Raw genomic sequence first — 20,738 nt, 5'->3', positions numbered from 1 at the left:
GCCACATGGGATAGTAAAGTGTCCATCGAATGTGTACTTCAGAATCTCGCCCAAAATAGTAGTTCATCCGGGGGCTTTTCACCTACTGTTTTTTCGAATACTATGTATTCAGACATACTACTCTTTTGGCATACTGTTTTTCACATATTATATCATAAGGAACAATTTGATTTAGGACGCAGCATAGAACAAATGTACTTAGCTACGGAACCCCTAAGGGGATATTTGTATTTTCTAGCAAAACAACTGCATTCCCCCAAGAAACTTTACATTCGTACACAAATCCAGCAAATAGGGAACATTTAACATTCTGGCAAGGTTTTCTTTAAAAGTCATGAACAAATGTTCTTTCGGTAACATTAATAGAAAGTTTGTTCAAAGTTATCTGGTCTTAACCTTATGGAATTTTTTTTGGAAACATTTTAGTTGGATATTAGTCTAACTATTTTATGATGAGTTTGAAAATGAAATAAAATATGTATAAATTATATTTCTCTAGATTTTTACTGAGTGTGTCACAATGCATTCTGGGATTGCTGTATCCATTGAGGATACATGCAGTGCTTTTTTGGGTTTTATAGATTCAGCCATTTCACATACAAATAAACATGGGAACTATGATCTACAATCAAATGTGTTTATTACAGCACAAAAAAAAAAAAAAAAAAAAAACTCACCTCGTATGAGGTCAGAGGTCATGTGAGGCCAGCTATAGGTCCGTACAAGTTGCCAATCAAAATCATCTTCCTGTGCCTGTCTGTATTCACAGAGGCTGGGGTCAGAGTCTTCCTCAAACGTGCAGCCAGCTAGAGAGAGAGATAACACAATGTTAGAACAAAAAATATATTTAGATGATCAATTTGCATTTTGTTTTGCATTTGTAGGTCAGTATAACTGCATCTTTTGAAATATTCTGAAAAGTCATAAATTCCAACAGTGCAACAGAAGATATACTCTACTTGAAGTTGAACTTCACACTTTTACAATGATTTCACACCAACATGGTGACACTCTGTGGCAACATTTAATTATTTCAAATACAGAGTTCGCCAGCTGTTTTTGATGCAACAAAACTTGACCAACATCATAGAAGGACTTCAGGGAAGAAAATAAAATTTCTAAAAAGAGTCGATTATGACCTCTTTAAACACATAAACAAACAAACAAACAAGCTCCACATTTCTGATTAGACTTTGAAAACTTTAATATGAGAACAGTAGGATGATCGTTGCTGTAGGCAAATGTATTTCTGTAAATAACTTTATGTGAGTTTGCTAGCTTTGTAGTGGAACCTCAGGGCTGTTGTGTTCAAGTAATTAAAAATTCTGCACAAAATATGGTTTACTTTGTAGCTGTAATCTTTCAGGACGTTTCTTTCAGTGAGAAGAAAGACTTTGTTCAGACAGGCAGCATAAATCGGATTTTTTGGCATATCTAACTCAAATCTGTTTAGTTGATTGCCAAGAGGGAAAATAAAATACCATTGGGGATTTTTTTCAACATAAGGTGATTGAAAACACATGCATTTTGAAAAGGGGTTCTAGGGCACCTTTAAAAGAACAATTCGCTAAGAATGAATTACTTGCACTGAGCTTTGTGACGCACTTCCATTTTGAAATAGTACAACTCATTTACTGTATTTCCGGTTATGTATATTTCCAATGTGCTGTGGTCATCTTGTTGACTAAACGCCACTTAAAATTAGTGTCCACAAGAAGATTTAAAACTTTGGACATTTTCAGACACAGGAGAAGAGATATTCTGATGATTATTTTTCCAAACTCAATGGAACTTAAAGTTTTAATCCAATCTAAGCCAATCTCAAAAAGCAGAGGCTGATAAACATACGTGATTATTTCACCACAGGGTGTTAGTGCTTATCTAAACTAGTGACCGCGATGCTGAAGTGTGACCTGATGAATAAGATCAGTACGAACCTTTATTTATTTATTTATAATAAATATTTTAATCACTATTCTGTGTCATTTTTCATTATCAATCATATCACTATATGTAATTTACATGTTTTTGCCAGAATTCTTAATTAATATTTTATGTAGTAACATTGTCAACACGTTTCTGTTTAAGATTAATTAAATATTTAACATTGTTAAATTTACTTAAGGCTCGTACAGCACATTCATTCATTCAACTATTTTAGAAGACTGGAAGAAGAGCGCCAATGCACACAAGAAATCCTTTTTATCAGTCAAATTCATTTAAAAATGTAAACTCAAGAGGTGAGCAATATGATCAGTAAGAGAAAAACACTTTTAATGAGAAGACGAGCACTGGACTACTGCAGGTTACATTTATTTTTTATTCAAAATGCACAGTTGGAAAGAAAGTATATTGATAGGAACATTTCAGAAGGTTCAAGATAATTCATGTTAACGCAGAGAACATGATTCATTGTTTTAATCAATTCACAGCCATAAAATGTAGTAATAATCTGCATTCTCATGAGTAACCATCTGTATGTAGGTGTGCTGAACGCTGATAACGGAAACTACCGATACTTTCAATAGATTCCAGCTGAAATGAACATTAGTGTAAAACACCATCAGCATTTCACACAAATTATGATGGGGCAGATTATGGATTGATAAATGCTTATTTTCACACAGTTACTTGCAAAATATGACTTCTAAGTACTTTTATCATACTGCATGATTTGTAGAGTAATAGATTTTGACATTTGCATTACATAACCAGCTCCATATGTTTGGTTTATCTGACATAGTAAACTTGCTCGGTACCAGATGAAAGAATTCAAAGACTTTATTTTCAAGCATGACAGAGCTTTATTCTGTAAGCGCCATTCACTGGACATTTCATTTACAAACTGCCATGATACGAACAACAACCAACGTAATAAAACATTGCCAGATTCACATTCATCTGTTATAGATAAAACTGAATGCGCTTTTAGGACTTTTTTTTTTTTTTTTTTTCCTAATTGGCCTGGGTTAGGATTTTTGATTATTCAGTCAGACTGGATTTCAATAGCTTTCTTTGTCATTCAGGTTTTGATCTGTCTGTAATATCATATAAATGTTTACAATGCACAAATTTACTCATTAATGCTCTCATGGGGCTTTTAAGAGTGAATGAGTTAAGGTAGCAGTTTTTAGGATAGGATATGCAATAGTCATTTTTGTACATTATTGGACTGCACTGTCTAAACAAATGGATCTGTTTGGGGTTCATTACTTGTAAAATAACAGTGCGGACAGTCAACCCTGAAAATTGGATTTGGAAAACCAATTGGAATTGTGTGTGTAGTGTGAAGAAAGGCTAATCGTCTGCACTAAAACTAATGGTGCAAACGAAAAGACTCTCTCGCCAGCGCATGTAGTGATGTGGAATCATCTGAGGCAAAGATGATTGAGTACCACACATGAACTCAGACTACAGCTAAAAGCTTTTTGTTTCCCTTAATTGCATCTAATAACTCTGGTTTCCTCAGCTCTGTGTAAGTGGAGGTGTGTGTTTCGGCTCAATTAGCTCCAGGCTTGGAGGACGGTGAGGTAAAGACGGGTCAGGTAGATTGCTGTCACCTGCCAAACATCAACATCACACTAGAGACACTGAGACGAAACACAAAACTCACATAATAGACTCATCACTGGTGTGAGGTGACCCACTCCTATGTGTGTGTGTGTGTGTGTGTGTGTGTGTGTGTGTGTGTGTGTGTGTGTGTGTGTGTGTGTAGAAAAACATGCTCTCAATAGAAGCTAATAATACTCCATCTATAGCATCTAAAAACAGAAGCACTCTCACAACCACATGCTCTCACACTACATTACAGGTGGTGAAATTATAGCCACACTCAGGAAAGTGGACCAAACTACTCACATAAACAGAAGAACATCTCAATAGAGTCATACACTCTCAGACCCCTTGATTCTGGTTCGACAACTACACTTCGACAACATTTTTTATGTTCAAAAGGTTATTTCAAATTTTCTAGTGATAATGTATGATTATGAGTTGTTTAATTCATAAAAAATAATTAAAATTAAAAATAAAAACAAATTTGTCCCATGATAGGAAGCCCTAAAAGGTTCCGTACATGAAGCACCTGACAGAACCCTTTAAGGTTCTATATAGAACCTTTGTTCTATATAGAAAATGTATAAATGTTGTTCTTTTGAACTTTCTATTCATCAAAGAAACCTGAAAAAAAAAAAAAAAATGTTACAAAAATATTAGGCAACACAACTGTTCAGCGTGGATAATAATAAGAAATGTTTCTTTTCTTGAGCACCAAATCAGCATATTAGAATGATTCCTGAAGGATCATGTGACACTACAGTCTGGAGTAATGGCTTCTGAAAATAAAATTGTGCCATCACAGGAATACATTTTAAAATAACCTATATTAAAATAGAAAACAGTTATTTTTAAATTGCAAGAATATTTCATAACATTACTGTTTTACTGTATATTTGATTAAATAAATACATCTTGCATGAACATTAAAGACTTCTTTCAGAAACTTTAAAGAATCTTTCCGACCCCAAACTTTTGAACGGTATTTTTGTCTAATTACCCTAAAGTGACAGGTAATAATTAATCATTGTCAGTCATGCATATTATTTCTGTAAGTAGCTGTGTAATTAGCAGGATTATGTACAGTTAGCCAGGCATTATCAAAAAATAAACCCCTTAAATGTCTGTGTTGATGCATATAGGAACCAGAAATATGTTGCATTATTCATGTTGTATAAAAGTTTTGCTACCATACAAATCAATGTGTTTTTATTATGGCATCAGAACTTGTCTACATTAGATACAAGCGGCATATTACAACACGTCAAAACTAATTCATTCCCATTATAATTAACGAAGCTGTCTTCACTGAAAGAGTTCAGCTGACGGATGCTAAGTTACTTCAACCACTTTATGTTTTCCCATCTGCCTGAAATTAAAATGATTTCATTTAGAAATATATTTTTCTTTTGCTATGAACTTTTGACCATCACATCAAAGCAAGCTCATTATTTTCTTTTTTTTTTAATTTTTTTTTTTTTATTACTATTATTACACACAGCTGCAAATGCATTGCAAAATGTTCATATAATTAGAACAAAACACACACAAAGTTTTAATACCAAAGGATTTGCTGAAAATCAAAGACGATTACTTCAGCTTGACTGCTGCTGAAGTGTTGCTTTGCACTCAGCTGATTGGTGCATGTCAGTGAACGTTCAGTGTAGACATGGTATTAGCTGGGAGTACTGATTGAAATGTCATTCAGTTTAAGATTTATTTAATTTTTATGTACTTGTTGGTAGACTTGGCAGACTATCCAAAAACATAGCTATTAATACTTTCTATTATTTTATTTTATTTTATTTTATTTTATTTATTTTTTTGGATACAAATTTAGTTTTGAATTAAAAATACACAGTGAAGAATTGACGCAGAAGAATCATTATAAAAGTGTCCTTTGTATGGGAGCTTGTTTCTGCCACTGAATAAAAATAAAAAAGGTTATTGCGACTTTTTATCTCACAATTCTTTTTTCTGCAATTGAGAGTTTACATCTCACAATTTTGATTTTCTGATTGCAAGTTGTACACTGTAAAAGAAATTACGTAGTTTTTACAAAATAATTTTGGCAGCTGTGGTTGCCAAAATTATTTTGTAAAAAATACAAAAAAAAAAAAAAAAAACTGTAAACACATTTACAGAACAAACTGTAAATTTTACAGTATAAAACTGTAATTTACAATCAAGAACATTTGAATGTAAACCAGTAAATTCAATAATGCACACTACTATTAAAATCTGTTTTGTACCTTTAACATATACTGGCAACCACCATAATAATGCAGGTGGTAAAAGAGAAAGCCATATGAAGAATCAGAGTTCATCAAAAGTAGCTTTTCCACAAGCTGAAGTATATACTAATATAAAGAAGGTGCAAAGTGTCATTCATGCAAATGCAAAACACCATCACGGTAACCGACAACACTTAAGTAATGCAATAAACATTCATTAAACAACAGAAGATGTAACATAAAACCCTAATGTACATAACTGATAACAAAAACTATTAAGAAACATGATTATTTAAACAAAATACTTTCAAATGTGGAGTGTCACACAGGGAATTGTGGGAATATCAGTTTACAGTTTTTGACTGTAAATGATACATTGATTTGTTCTTTTTTGCTTCTAAATATTGTAAAATTTACAGTATTTTACTGTGAAAATTACATAAAGTGACTGGTAATAGCTTTTACAGTTCCCTGTATATAGTACTGGAACTTACTGTTAACCTATTTACAATTTTTTTTCCGTAGCATTTTTACAATATTTTACCGTTAAAATCACATTCATTTTTTACAGTGTAAAGTCATAACTGTGTGATATAGGCCAATTTCTCAGAAAGGGCTTAGATTAAGCCAGGATTAGGCCTTAGTTCAATTAGGGCATAGCTTTTATAAATGTGCCTTAGGGAAAGAAAAAAAAAAAAAAAACACATTATCCATGAATCCTTGAACGGGAGCTTGTGAAGGGCCCGATTCAAGCAAACTGAATCGTGTAACCAAGTCTGATGGTCCGAATGAGCCAGCGATATGGTCTGGGGAGTGCTAGCCAGGCCCCCAGAGACTGTGCAAGCAGGACAAGAGGATCCACAGACGTACCCGCAGTGGGGCAGCGAGGTGGAGCGCAGGAACCTGACCCGGAAAGCAAAGCACCCTGGAGTGGGGTCTGAGTGTGCGCTTACCTGGCTCCAGTCTGGCAGGGGGCAAGTTAGAAGGCATAGCCTCCTCGAACCGGCACTGGCGATAGAAGAGGGGAATAAGAGTGGCAAGGCATAGCGTCACTCACTGCCATTCATGCCCTCTTGGGACCCAGAGAGACCCAGAGGAAACTGCTCTTTTTTGAAGTGTTGGGTACCGCTGGTCTCACAGCAGCAGGAAAGCAGGAAGCGACCACCGCTGACGTGCCGTCACACCAACTGAAGAGCTTCCACACACTCATAGTCACATGAAGATGATTGCTTTAAAGCACAAACGCTCGGCTCTGAAGTGAAAAGCTGAATGTGCGATTGCACGCGCTCTTCCTTATATACCTGCTTTGCGGGGCGGGTGCATGATGCAAATCTCGCACGCCAATGTCCATTGGCTCATTTTAGTTACAATTGAAGGTGATTCGGCTCTCAGGTGAGATCCCGATTTGTCAGTTAATTTCTGATGTAACGTCGAACGTGACTGACTGAAAGGGAACCTTTATACAGTTTGTGTTTTAGAAAAAGTTTAGCTCTCTAGCATCTTGAACCATCATTATAACAGAGTCACTAGGATTAAACACTGTTTCTCTCCAAAGCTACAAGAGCAGCTTTCAGGAAAGTCTTTTAAGTTGCTTTAGTTGTCAAAATTAAATAGCAAAGACAGGCTTATATTACATCGGTTTATAATCCTCAGCTGCCATCTCCGGTCATTTAAGAGCAGGATTTTCAGTTATCTGGGAAGGAACTCTATGTCATTGTAAACAGCTTTAGAGTCAGTACTGCTATCATCAGAGGCTGCGGTCTGTGAAAAGCAAAGATAATGATTGTTACAGAAGAGCTGTAAAGCTTTTATCACCACTACCATGAAGAGTGAGAAATTATTATGTCAAAGATTATTATTGCTCGCTTTGTCTCTCTCTGTTCTGCTGGTATGAAAGTATCACAGTGGTTTCACTTCAAACAAACACACACACACACACACTCACACACACTTCGTAGACTAGAAACAATGTATAATGATTCAGTCACAGAACACTGATAAATTTAGTGAGTTCATTTATTCACCAGACTGATTCAAATCAGTCACTCCTAAGTTTGTATGTTTTTTAACTGGTTGTGCAGTATGTGAAATTATTATTAAAGTTATTATTATTATTGTTATTATTATTAACTAATCATTCAATTCTGATTGCAAACTCACATTAACAACTTATGATTTATTTCACCATGGCTCTAGGGATTCAAAGTGATTCAAGGCACAAATTCAACTTGGAGCAAGAAATGCTGTTTGGTCAATTCCAGTTACGAAATTTTGTTTCAGAAAGCAGTGATGCGTGAAATCACTTTGCATTTGTAGCTTTATTTACTTCGCATAGTCTGTTTTGGACCTTAGTAAGTATATTGCCTCTTAGCAGCTTGATTTCTGAAGGTGCTAAAGAGGCTGTCTGACTCCGTGCCAGACCCCGTTCATGGGCTATGGTGAGGGTGGCTCCGGGGCCCACGCTCCCTTTGTTTGTTTACCTTTCCATCTGTTACTTTAATAATGCAGAGGCCTTACTCCACTCTCAGGCATTATGAGCACACAGCTCATCTCAAACTGCCTGTGGTGTGTCTGCCTTCATTTTAAGTCCAGTTATTGACTCGTTTTGAACTATTCTGTCCAGACCAATAACATATACATACACCTGAGACCTTGCATTCCACTGCACCTTTAAGGTGTGATTTTCGAAATGTTCCGTTCAAATAGCAACTTACAGTAGCGTCTTAAATATTGTCTGTAGGAACGTGCAACGGGAGTAAAGCCAGTTTTCTCTTAACAATAACCATAGCAACAGTGACCAAAGTACTTCCATAAAACTGAAAAGACAAGAGTCCAATCAAGCCACCAGTTAATCTGTCATATCTTCATTAACTGACAGCAGCTTTTATATCTGGGTGGAGAGCAGAACATTTGATTCGTGTGTAGAACACAAAACTGACGGGAGCAGCTCTGTTGGAAAACAGTGACTTGATCTAAAACCTTCAGATGACCCAGTTCATATCTCCATTGCTGTAAGTTACCGAAAACCCGCAACACATGGTAAACGTGCGTTTCTGCAGTGCAGAGCGTCTTTCTTACACTGTATGATGTATAACAGACAACTAGTTGTCCAGTCACAGAGCACGGGTTTTCCGAGAATGCGGTTGTGAGTCCTGAAAATTTACGGGAGGGAGTTTGGTTATAGAATGCGGTTGTCACTTCCATGAACTCAAATATAGGACTCAAATATAAGCTGACAATCATATTCTGCTGTTGTGTCAACGTGGCCATATAACTAGTGATCACAATTTTGGAATAGTTCTTTATTATTATTTTTTTATGTTTTTTTTTTTAAAGGAGTCTCTTATGCTTGCCAAGGCTGCATTTATTTGATCAAAACTACAGTAAAACAATAATACTGTGAAAAATTTACTGTTTTTTATATATTTTAAAATGTAATTTATTCCTGTGATGGAAAAGCTGAATTTTCAGCAGCCATTAATCCAGTCACTTTATTCTACTGTCACATGATCCTTCATCATTATAATAAGCTGATTTGATGCTCAACAAATAATAATTATTTTTTTATAAATGTTGAAAAGAGTTCTGCTTAATGTTTCTGTAAACTGATATCATTCAAATGTTTTGAGAAAGAAAGAAAGAAAGAAAGAAAGAAAGAAAGAAAGAAAGAAAGAAAGAAAGAAAGAAAGAAAGACTACTTTTATTCAGCAAGGACAAATTAAAGTGATCAAAAATGATAGTAAAGACATTCATAATGTAATTACAATAGTATTAATAATTAATAATAATATTTCACAAGATTACAGTTGAGGAGCACAAGAGACTTCACAAATCACAAAGTGTGTGTATGCGTGTAGGTGTGTGTGTGTGTGTGTGTGTGTGTGTGTGTGTGTGTGTGTGTGTGTATAATGTACAGTTTGTACAGAATAAAAACCATTATGTGTGTGTGTTTAAGTGTATCTACAGACTTATTTATAAATAAATAATTAACAACAATTCATTCATTTTGTGATTCCACAAGTTTCACAGAGCTGTATGTTCTTCAATGTAACAATATTATTATGTATATATTATATAATATTTATTATTTTTATTATTACACTACATTAATTATATTAATTAATTATTATATTATATTAATAATAATAATATAATTTTAAGTCATCCTCTTGCCCCCATGGAAGTTTGCTGAGGCCCCCTAGTGGGCCCCAGGCCCTGTTTGAGAGCCCCTCTGCACTAGTAAGCCTTTGATGACTACTACGAACGCTTCTCTTGATGTAAAGTAAAAATAAGTTCAATGTCTCGAGACCCCTGCATTCTGTAGTATTCAGGATTCTGAACGCACCATTATAGTCACTGCGGCACTGTCCGAAAGAAGTGTGTTTGTGGGTGTAGAATTTATTCAGCTCTTTTAACTGCATTGTGTTGACACATTCCACTGATAGTCCTCATTAGAGAGTACTTTACCCATGGTCCTTTGAATCTTCAAGTGCTCAGTTATGATTTTAATGAAATTCTAATTACTTGGAAATGTGTTTTCATATACTCTATGTGCATATTTTCCAAGAGGAAATGTTATTGCTCAGAGGTAGCACTTTCATAGCTCAGGAAACTTAAAGTTGTCTGTTATATTTCCAACAAACCAACAAATCACTTTGTAAAAAAAAAATAAATAAATAAATAATAGAATTAGCTTTAAACTTATGGATGAATAGCTCAGATAATTTGATGAAAAATGTTCATATAGCGTTTATATCGAAATCAATTATTTTAAATTGTAAATCTGTGCACAGAGTGAGACTTTGTTGAGAAACAGCAAGTTGATCATTATCTTGTCCAAAGTGGTCACAAGCTGATTCAAAAAAACAGCTTGACCACTTTAAGCTAGAAAAACTAAATTCTTGCTGGTCCGAGATGGTCTAATGATCAATTTAGACCAGATAAGAAACCAGCTACTGTGTTCAAAATTAAGCTTGGCTCAATGGAAAAACATGCCTCTACATTTTTCAAAGCTCCAAAAACACACTTTTTTCATAAAAATACATACAATTCGCTGCGGTTTCCAGCTGAAATAAACACTAGTGGCAGAAAATTATGATTACAGGGACAGATTATCGATTAATAAAGTTTCTTTTGTCAATACTGTATTATGAGCTCAAAATATTTGTACTATAGTGCATGATTTGTAAACTAATACATTATGATGTCTGCATCACATAACTAGCTCCATATTTATTAAGGGTGTAACGGATCATAGTTAAATACCTGCTGCTGTCTGCCATTAATATAAAGCAAACATCAAAACACAGCTTTAACAAAGATTATTCTATATTTAATTTATACATTGAACACTATAGTGTTATTTGACATTTAATTATTACATTCATGTACCTGAACACTATTGTTAGACCTTACTTTATTTGTAACTTTGTTCTATTGTATTTATCTTGTAATGGTTTGTATTTTTTTTTTTTCTTATTTTATTACTGACTGTTCACTTGTCTTCAATAATGTTTGAACTTTATTAATTAGGCTAATAGTTTTTGCTGTGGTATCAAAGCATTTAAAGTGTGATTTAAGCACCCCCGCCCGAACCGTTCCATGACTCAAAAAACATCATTTGATCCAAACAGTGAATTTTGTGATCCATCGCAGATCACACTGCTAATATTTATGGCTTTTCTGGCAGTAAACTTGCTCGGTAGCTCACCTGGTACAGCACTGCGCTCAGTGTCCCAGTGTTGATAAACTGTATGGTTGCTTCAGCAAATTAGTTTGTATCTAACATTTGCTTTAACACTATCTGTTCAAGGTGCCATAGAATGCTTTTTCACAAGATGTAATATAAGTCTAAGGTGTCCCCTGAATGTGTCTGTGAAGTTTCAGCTCAAAATACCCCATAGATTTTTTCAATTCATTTTTTTAACTGTCTATTCTGGGGCATCATTAAATATGTGCAGATTCAGCGTGCGTCCCCTTTAAATGCTTCGCCTGTTCTTCTGAGGTCTTTTAAACAAATGAGATTTACATAAGGAGGAGGAAACAATGGTGTTTGAGACTCACTGTATGTCATTTCCATGTACTGAACTCTTGTTATTCAACTATGCCAAGGTAAATTCAATTTTCAATTCTATGGCACCTTTAAGTTTACTGTAAGTAGTATGTTAGCTTCAAATGAGCAGTAACATTTTAGCGGCACTATTCATTTCATTTCAGAGCTTCTGCAATATGTACAACAACCAATGTAATAAAACGTTGCCAGATACACATGTATCTGTTTTTAGAACCCGCTTTTAGCACCACACACTTGACATTTCACTTTGAAAGTGTCACAGAAAATGAAAGAAGTAACATAATACAATTTTGCAGAAAAACTGCCACAGGCAAAACATTTTTTAAAACTCGTTGCTGTCTAGAAAAGACTACTGAGATCTCATTTGTGTTTTATTTCTTTCCTGTGGGGTCAGTACTTACGCTACATGTTAATCACTTGCAGAAAATTTTGATTGCCTGCCGTTTCTTGTGTCTGCATGACTGTGTGGGTTGTTGATGGCACAAATGTTCCAACTTGAAAAGGAGTATTTTGAGATCTGCTACATGAAAAATCTGAACTGTTCTCCCAGAGCACCATTCTCACTGAAATGTCAAACACGATAAATTAGGACAGAATAATTTCTCTTTAGCATTTTGATCCTTGTGGTATGCTAATTAGAAATTGCATAAATGAAAACCAGCCGACACAGCCTCTCATCAGTTCTTTTAAAACGAGGCCTGACTTTATACTTCACCAAAGCTGTCTCGTGTCTCCAGACAACCCTGCAAGGTGTGGTGAGACAGAACAAAGCGCCGTAAATAAATAACGCAGTGTGAATGTTGTGGCCGTTACTTTGAAAGCAAGGAAAGTAATTTGCAGAACACCGCATCCCGAAAGTTGAAGTGGAGATGCAGGTATATGTGCGTCGGAGCTGTCTTTGATGTCTGAGAGCGCACACTGTTTGCAGTGTTTTTTTTTTTTTTACTTTATGGCTTTTCTTTGAAGGCAATGGTTTGTTAGAAGGTTTAATATCTGTCCTGTGGTTCCCATTTGTAGCGCTGTCATAAATCTGATTATCACCTGCAGAAAAAATATAAGAAAGGAATAAAAAAAAAGAGTAAAAAAAATAATAATAATAAGATGATAGACAGAGACATGGGCTTTGTCCTACGATTAGGCAGCTAAAATGTCTTTTTGACCAATTCTAAGCAGTGTTAATTTTCGTCAATGACATTTTTTTTTTCACTGACAAAAACAAGACGATAACTAGCCCGGATGACAAAAATATATTGATATTTTCGTCAACTAATAAAAATGAAACTTAAATGTTAGGGCGGGATGAGATGTCCTGATTGATAGATGTGCACATTTTAGTTGTAGCTTGTCTCATAAAACTTTAAAAATGTAAATATCTGGGAGAAAGAGAAGAGCAGTCATGGGAATAAATATGAAAAAACCTGACGATGTAAAAGAGCTTCCATTCAGTTCGGTTTTGTGTGCGCACACAGAAAGCTGCCTCTCAGACAGCACAGGAGTACTGAATTGAGTTCTCTTTCACGTCTTATCATGCTTGAAAATACAAAAAATTCTTTCAAAATGTCAGTTTTTGGCGAGTATTCACATAAACACAGTCAGTTATGTCTTAAGTGAACATAAAAATTTGGGAGAATATGGGGTGTCAAAATAAAAGTTTATAATGTTGTGATTCACCTCATAGCTGGTTGATTTGGTCCATGATTTTATAAATGCTTTTTAAGAAAGGGGGGGGGGGAATTCTCCATTCAAAATGATTCAAGTCTCCTATGTGCTTTGCATGCAGCTTATTGCGTGTTCTAAATGAGTCACTTATGAGGTTCCATTGCTGCCTTAATAGACAGCAAGGCAGCTTACTAGAGTTTGGAACAAAGCCACGCTGTTCTTTCGGAGTAACTCACTTAACTTCAATGAGAAACATTAGTATGTTTTGTTGGCCATAAAGACAGTAAATATGTGTTCTTTGTTATTGTTTCTGCTAGAAAAATGATTCTCTGGGGGTGGAGAGTGTTATTGATTGGTAAGTATAGACATGGGCTATCAACTTAATGACAATTACTTACAGTCAAACAGTTACAAATGTCTCCCCTTTTCCTGCTAAACAATTTATCTCAGTGCTGGATGGGAACTAATTTTCTTTATGGCTCCCATGCGTAACATGTCCATCAGCCAATAATGTATGAGTAGCCCTGGTTGACTCGAACTGATACGCTTGCAACTATTTCAGCACAGTCGTAGCAACACAAATGCTGATCGTAGCTTGTTCAGTCCATCTTGACCACACCAACTGACATTTCATACTAAACGTGTTATGCTATTAAAGGGTTAGTTCACCCAAAAATCTAAATTCTGTCATTAATTACTCACCCTCATGTCATTCCACACAACCGTAAGACTTTTGTTAATCTTTTGAACACAAATTAAGATATTTTTGATAAAATCCAATGGCTCAGTGAGGCCTTCATTGACAGCAAGATAATTAACACTTTCAGATGCCCAGAAAGCTACTAAATGCATATTTAAAACAGTTTATGTGACTACAGTGGTTTAACTTTAATGTTATGAAGCGACGAGAATACTTCTTGTGCTCCAAAATAATAAAAAAATAAAAAATAACGACTTTATTCAACAATATCTAGTGATGGGCGATTTCAAAACACTGCTTTACGAATCTTTTGTTTCGAATCAGTGGTTCGGAGCGTGTATCAAAAGTCATGCCCCCCAGTGGTGAACCATTGAAATTTCTAAACACTTATGATGCAATGAAACCTCGTTTACTGAAATCATATGACTTTGCCAGTTTGATACATGCCCCGAAACACTGATTTCAAAACAAAAGATTCATAAAGCTTCAAATATCAGCTTCAATATAAGCATTTGAAATCGCCCTTCACTAGATTTTGTTGAATAAAGTCGTTATCTAATATTTATCTTATTTCAGCTTTATTTCAATTAATGAAATCTATTTTAATAATATATTAACAATAACAAAACTGCATCTAATGTTTAGTTATCTATTTCAGGTCATGGTGGAGCATTGATGACTTGTTCACATTAAGACCAGGAACATGTATTAAGGGTCAGTTTTTCATGCTTACTAAGTTAAAAAGCAGCTGTACTTCTAAGTAAGTTTCAGAAACACAGGAAAGTAGAAAAAATCCTGGTCTACTCTGCTCAATCATCTCCAAAGTAACCTCCCAACAATGCGAGTGTAATCTATCATTTGACAGCTCGCACAGGCTCTGAAGCTCGGCCTCCTCACAGTCGGAGGTGTAAAGCATGTGTGCGCTCCTGCTGTCTGAGGTAAGTTCAGTCCAGTAGGGAGTACAGGTGTTTATCAGGGACTGTGTGCTTCCACTGCTGGAACGTGGAGATTCTGTCTGCTGTCAGTCTGAAGCGAGAGCTAGAGTTATGATGGCACTGAGATGGGAATTACACATTTATCAAGGCGATCACAAATTGTGTGCTTGTGTTTACAGCAAAGCAGAGACTGGAAAAACTGACCCAAATACGGAGAGTAAATATTGCCTCATAGAGGCAAAATGAAGAAGACTAGCTACATTTTTATCTCTGAGAAGAGACACAAAGATCTAGTCCACCAGTTAATGATTTAACAAATATTCACAAGTGACATACAATGCAAATCAAGTTATAAACTCACTCAAAATCCTGTGGAACTTGATAGGTTACCTAGTCACAACCTTGAGCATGTTAATAATATAATGAAACATTAATATTAATATAATATAAATCAATAATTATGTTAACAAAAAACGTGTGCTCAATTGTATGGAATGTACTATATATATATATATATATATATATATATATATATATATACACACACACATCCTGAAAGTATTCAGAGCGCTTCACTTTTTCCACATTTTGTTATAATACAGCCTTATTCCAAAATTAAATTCGTTATTTTCCTCAAAATTCTACAAACAATACCCCATAATTACAATGTGAAAGAAGTGTGTTTGAAATCTTTGCAAATTTATTAAAAATAAAAAAAAACGAAAAAATCACATAAATCACATAATCACATAAGTATTCACAGCCTTTGCCATGACACTCAAAATTGAGCTCAGGTGCATCCTGTTTCCACTGATCATCCATGAGATGGTTCATACAACTTGATTGGAGTAGTAAATTCAGTTGATTGGACATGATTTGGAAAGGCACACACCTGTCTATATAAGGGCCCACAGTTAAAAGTGCATGTCAGAGCACAAACCAAGCCATGAAGTCCAAGAAATTGTCTGTAGACCTCCAAGACAGGATTGTATCGAGGCACAGATCTGGGGAAGAGTACAGAAAAATTTCTGCAGCATTGAAGGTCCCAATGAGCACTGTGGCATCCATCATCCGTAAATGAAAGAAGTTTGGAACCACCAGGACTCTTCCTAGAGCAGGCCGTCCAGGCAAACGGAGTGATCGGGGGAGAAGGGCCTTAGTCAGGGAGGTGACCAAGAACCCGATGGTCACTCTGACAGAGCTCCAGCGTTTCACTTTGGAGAGAGGAGAACCTTCCAGAAGAATACCATCTCTGCAGCACTCCACCAATCAGGCCTATATGGTAGAGTGGCCAGACTGAAGCCAGTAAAAGGCACATGACAGCCTGCCTGGAGTTTGCCAAAAGGTACCTGAAGGACTCTCGGACCATGAGAAACAAAAGTCAGTGAGTGTCATCTCTGGTCTGATGAAACAAAGACTGAAAGCTTCATGTCTGGAGGAAACCAGGCACCGCTCATCACCTGGCCAATACCATCCCTACAGTGAAGCCTGGTGGTGGCAGCATCATACTCTGGGGATGTTTTTCAGCAGCAGGAACTGGGAGACTAGTCAGGATCAAGAGAAAGATGAATGCAGCAATGTACACAGACATCCTTGTGAAAACCTGCTCCAGAGCACTCTGGACCTCAGACTAGGGCGAAGGTTCATCTTCCAACAGGACAACGACCCTAAGCACATAGCCAAGATAACAAAGGAGTGGCTATGGGACAACTCTGTGAATGTCCTTGAGTGGCACAGTCAGAGCCCAGACTTGAACATCTCTGGAGAGATCTGTGCACCGATGCTCCCCATCCAACCTGATGGAGCTTGAGAAATAGGTGCCCAAAAATAGGTGTGCCAAGCTTGTAGCATCATACTCAAAAAGACCTGATGCTGTAATTGGTGCCAAAGGTGCTTCAACAAAATATTGAGCAAAAGCTGTGAATAATTATGTACATGTGATTTTTTTTTTATTTTTATTTTTTATAAATTTGCAAAGATTTTAAACAACCTTCTTTCATGTTGTCATTATGGCATATTGTTTGTAGAATTTTGAGGAAAATAATGAATACAATCCCTTTTGGAATAAGGCTGTAACATAATCAAATTTGGAAAAAGTGAAGCGCTGTGAATACTTTCCGGATACACTGTATATATGTAATACCATTTAGAGTATGTTTCTTAACACACTCAAAAATACACTTTTAAATAATGTAAAATTAAAAGTTTGAGATTAAAGTACATTAAAATCATCATGTTGTAGTAATATTGTGTTGTGATTTAAAGATGTACACTTATTTTAATGTGTTGACTAACATACTAAAGGACATGGAAACTTGATTAGGGGCCTATAATTTTAACTGTATTGTGTTATTTTCATATTATATTTAAAGTTTTTACCTATTACATTTTAGTACATTCAAATTAAACCATATTACAAAGATCATAGAATTTACATATAAAAATATAATTAAGTCAAGTTTAGCTAATTGAATTTAATATAAATTTAAAGGGCTAGTAAACCCAAAAAAGATAATTCTGTCATTAATTACTCACCTTGTCGTTCCACACCTGTAAGACATTCGTTCACAAATTAAGATATTTTTCATAAAATCCAATGGCTCAGTAAGGCCTCCAATGACAGCAAGATCATTTCACTTTCAGATGCCTAGAAAGGTCCTCAAGACATAAGCTTCGAAGCTTTACAAATCTTTTGTTTCGAATCAGTGGTTCAGAGCGTGTATCAAACTGTCAAAGTCACGCCCCCCCAGTGGTGAACCATTGAAATTTTGAAACATTTAACGCAACGAAGCATCGTTACTGAAACAAATTCGAAACAAAAGATTTGTAAAGCTTCAAAGCTTCATGAAGCAGTGTTTTGAAATCGCCCATCACTAGATATTGTTGAATAAAGTCGCTATTTTGTTTTTTTTGGCGCACAAAAAGTATTCTCGTCGCTTCATAACATTAAGGTTGAACCACTTTTAGTCATATGAATTGTTTTAAATAAACTGTTTTAGTAGTTTTCTAGGCATCTGAAAGTGTTAATTATCTTGCTGTCAATAGAGGCTTCACTGAGTCATTGTATTTTATCAAAAAAATATCTTAATTTGTGTTCCAAAGATGAACAGAGGTCTATGCATGTGGAACAACATGAGGGTGAGTAATTAATGACAGAATTTTAATTTTTGGGTGAACTAACCCTTTAAAGTATTAATAACATGTTATTCTTTTAATTGCACTTAAGATGCAATTATGTGTTCGAAAAACATTACATTCAGTCTGCACTTCAGTATATTCTTTTAAAGTTTTTTTTTTTTTTTTTTCTGTAATACATAATCTTTTTAAAAGTATACTAAAGTGTTACCTTTTTCACAAAGAAGGCATCATTTTTTTTATGATGCTTTAAATCAAACTACATGTTAAACAATGCTAAATGTTTTTATATTGTGTAAAGCATTATATAAATAAAACTGACATGACTTAATTAAGCAATAAGATCAGTAAGGTCAGAAAATAATGGGGTCTTAGGGACAAAAATGCCCCCAAAATGAATAAAACTGTCCCAAAATTCAAGTGCCAGTATGACTGTGGAACAAGACCATCGATACAGAGCGTTTCAGCACCACCTCACCTTATGTTCCAACCCCATATCAATTATTCACAGACTCTAGATTAAAATTTACGACTGAGCTCCACGACGTGTTCTGGAATTGAGCTCCATATCATTGTCTGACCATCTGTTAGTTCCAAACTTTTCGTGACTGTTCTACTCCCTTGACTGCCGTGGTGACACTTTTCCAACTTCTGCTGTCACACTTATGATGACATTTTCACACTAGTAGTCTCAAAAGGGCCAAGGTGAAAATTTATTTTATTTCTTTCCTATGGATGGTGTTAGGTAGAGTATGGTTATATGTTCTGGCATTGTTATTATTGCTACAATCTGATTGGCTGGATTCTAGGATTTCAGCAAAAGTTCTGCACAGAAAAAGTCACTGGATTTGATAAAGTGTGTGAAGTTTGTGCCAGATATTCAGAATGTACTTACATACATACATTTTTATTTATTTTCTTATTTATTTATGAGGCACTTATTAGCAACTAAACAAGTTATTTTAAAGCACTTACAAAAGAAGATATTTTGAAGAATATGGTTAATGGACACTATTGACTTTTTAAGACTAGTCAGTGGGGTCCATCAACTGACATTCTTCAAAAATATTTTCTTTTGTGTTCAGCAGAAGAAGAAAAAAATCATACAGGTTTGGAACTACTTGAGGTTGAGTAAATGATGACAGAATTTTAATTTTTGGGGGAACTATCCCTTTAAGAGAGACTGCTGTTTTATTACTTGCATATTAAGTCATTTTGCCATCTATCATTTTCATACTACATTCAGATTTAAAAGCCTTTAAATGACATGTAAAACAAAGAAAATCGTGATCATTTTGCTTTAGCTTTGTCCAGAAGAGTCAGAAAAGTTTTGGTCAAAAGCCAAGCTAAGTTTTAGAGTAACAGTGATAATGCTTGCCTTAGGAAATGCTACTAAAACACTTCATAGTGATCTAAAAGTAGCCATTATGGTTTCTCCCTCTTGATTTCTTCAGTGAATGAACTTGACTGGTTACAGGTGGCTTTTTAAATGTTATTCTGTTTTAACAGCCTTTCAGTCCTTTAATAGCCCTTTAACATTTAACAAAACACACACACTCGCGCACACACACACGCTTATTCCCTTGATATACACCTCAGTCAGCAGACAAGCTGAACTCCTGAGGGAAAGTGTTTTTAGAAAGCAACAGGAAAGATGGGGCATCATCCTCTCGGCTTCACATCCATTACCCTCCGATCTGCCGCGGGGAGGAAAACATTAGCGAAGAAAGAAAAAAAGAGGAAAAGGAAGGAAACATGGCTGTCATTATAAGTGCCACCTTCCCATTTTTCATTTAGTCTGTTCATTTTTTTCCCTTCTGCACAGTGAGAAGTAAATTAGAACCATGACTTGAGCTACACAAACCTTTATTTGGTTCTTCCTCCCCGTTACACTTTTTTATAGACATATAGGCATCATGAATAGAGCATTAGAGAACATACAACCCTAATCATACTCATTATCGCTCCGCCCGCCGTTATTTAGCACCTGCGCGCTTCTCGGAAGGAGAGGACGACGACAGCGCTGGGAATATGAAATTTTCATATTGCCTTTGGGAGGAAATGTATTTCTCTTTCTTGTGAAAAGAGGTGAAAGAGGCTGAGTTGACGCTTTTAACTGCAGTTAGAAAGGTGTCAGCTGCTTGGTCTATTCACTGACACCATCAAAGCACTTCTGAATGTGTCTCTATGTGTGCTTTCAGATTTATGAGTCCGCCACTTCTACGCTTACTGCCACCCTCAAAACTTGTCTTATTCTAAAGCATTAAGATTTTCTTCAGGGCCCCATGTTGAGTGCCCTGAGTAGTGCACTGGAGAGTGTGCAGTGAATTACTTCACTTGGATGTCACCAATGAAATCGGTTGTCATAAAGCTCGGCAGATGGTTGGACAGTAGAGGGATCAGATATCTCAGTCCCTGCACAGCACACATTTCAACTCAAAGTCATA

General features: G+C 35.6%; 1 protein-coding gene across 10 annotated transcripts in view; it reads right to left on the bottom strand.

The window, feature by feature from the left end:
• Positions 1-20,738, bottom strand: part of ptprua (protein tyrosine phosphatase receptor type Ua) — a 322,168-nt gene that overhangs the window by 243,089 nt on the left and 58,341 nt on the right. For all 10 annotated transcript variants that reach the window (XM_048202043.1, XM_048202042.1, XM_048202034.1 and 7 more), the window contains exon 2: positions 678-806. In XM_048202043.1, coding sequence (XP_048058000.1) covers positions 678-806 — 129 coding nt within the window. The remainder of the gene's footprint in view (positions 1-677; positions 807-20,738) is intronic.

This window comes from Megalobrama amblycephala, linkage group LG9 (genome assembly GCF_018812025.1).
Source record: "Megalobrama amblycephala isolate DHTTF-2021 linkage group LG9, ASM1881202v1, whole genome shotgun sequence".
NCBI lineage: Eukaryota > Metazoa > Chordata > Actinopteri > Cypriniformes > Xenocyprididae > Megalobrama > Megalobrama amblycephala.
The sequence above is the reverse complement of the archived record's forward strand: the minus strand, read 5'-3'. Positions and strand labels throughout refer to the sequence as shown.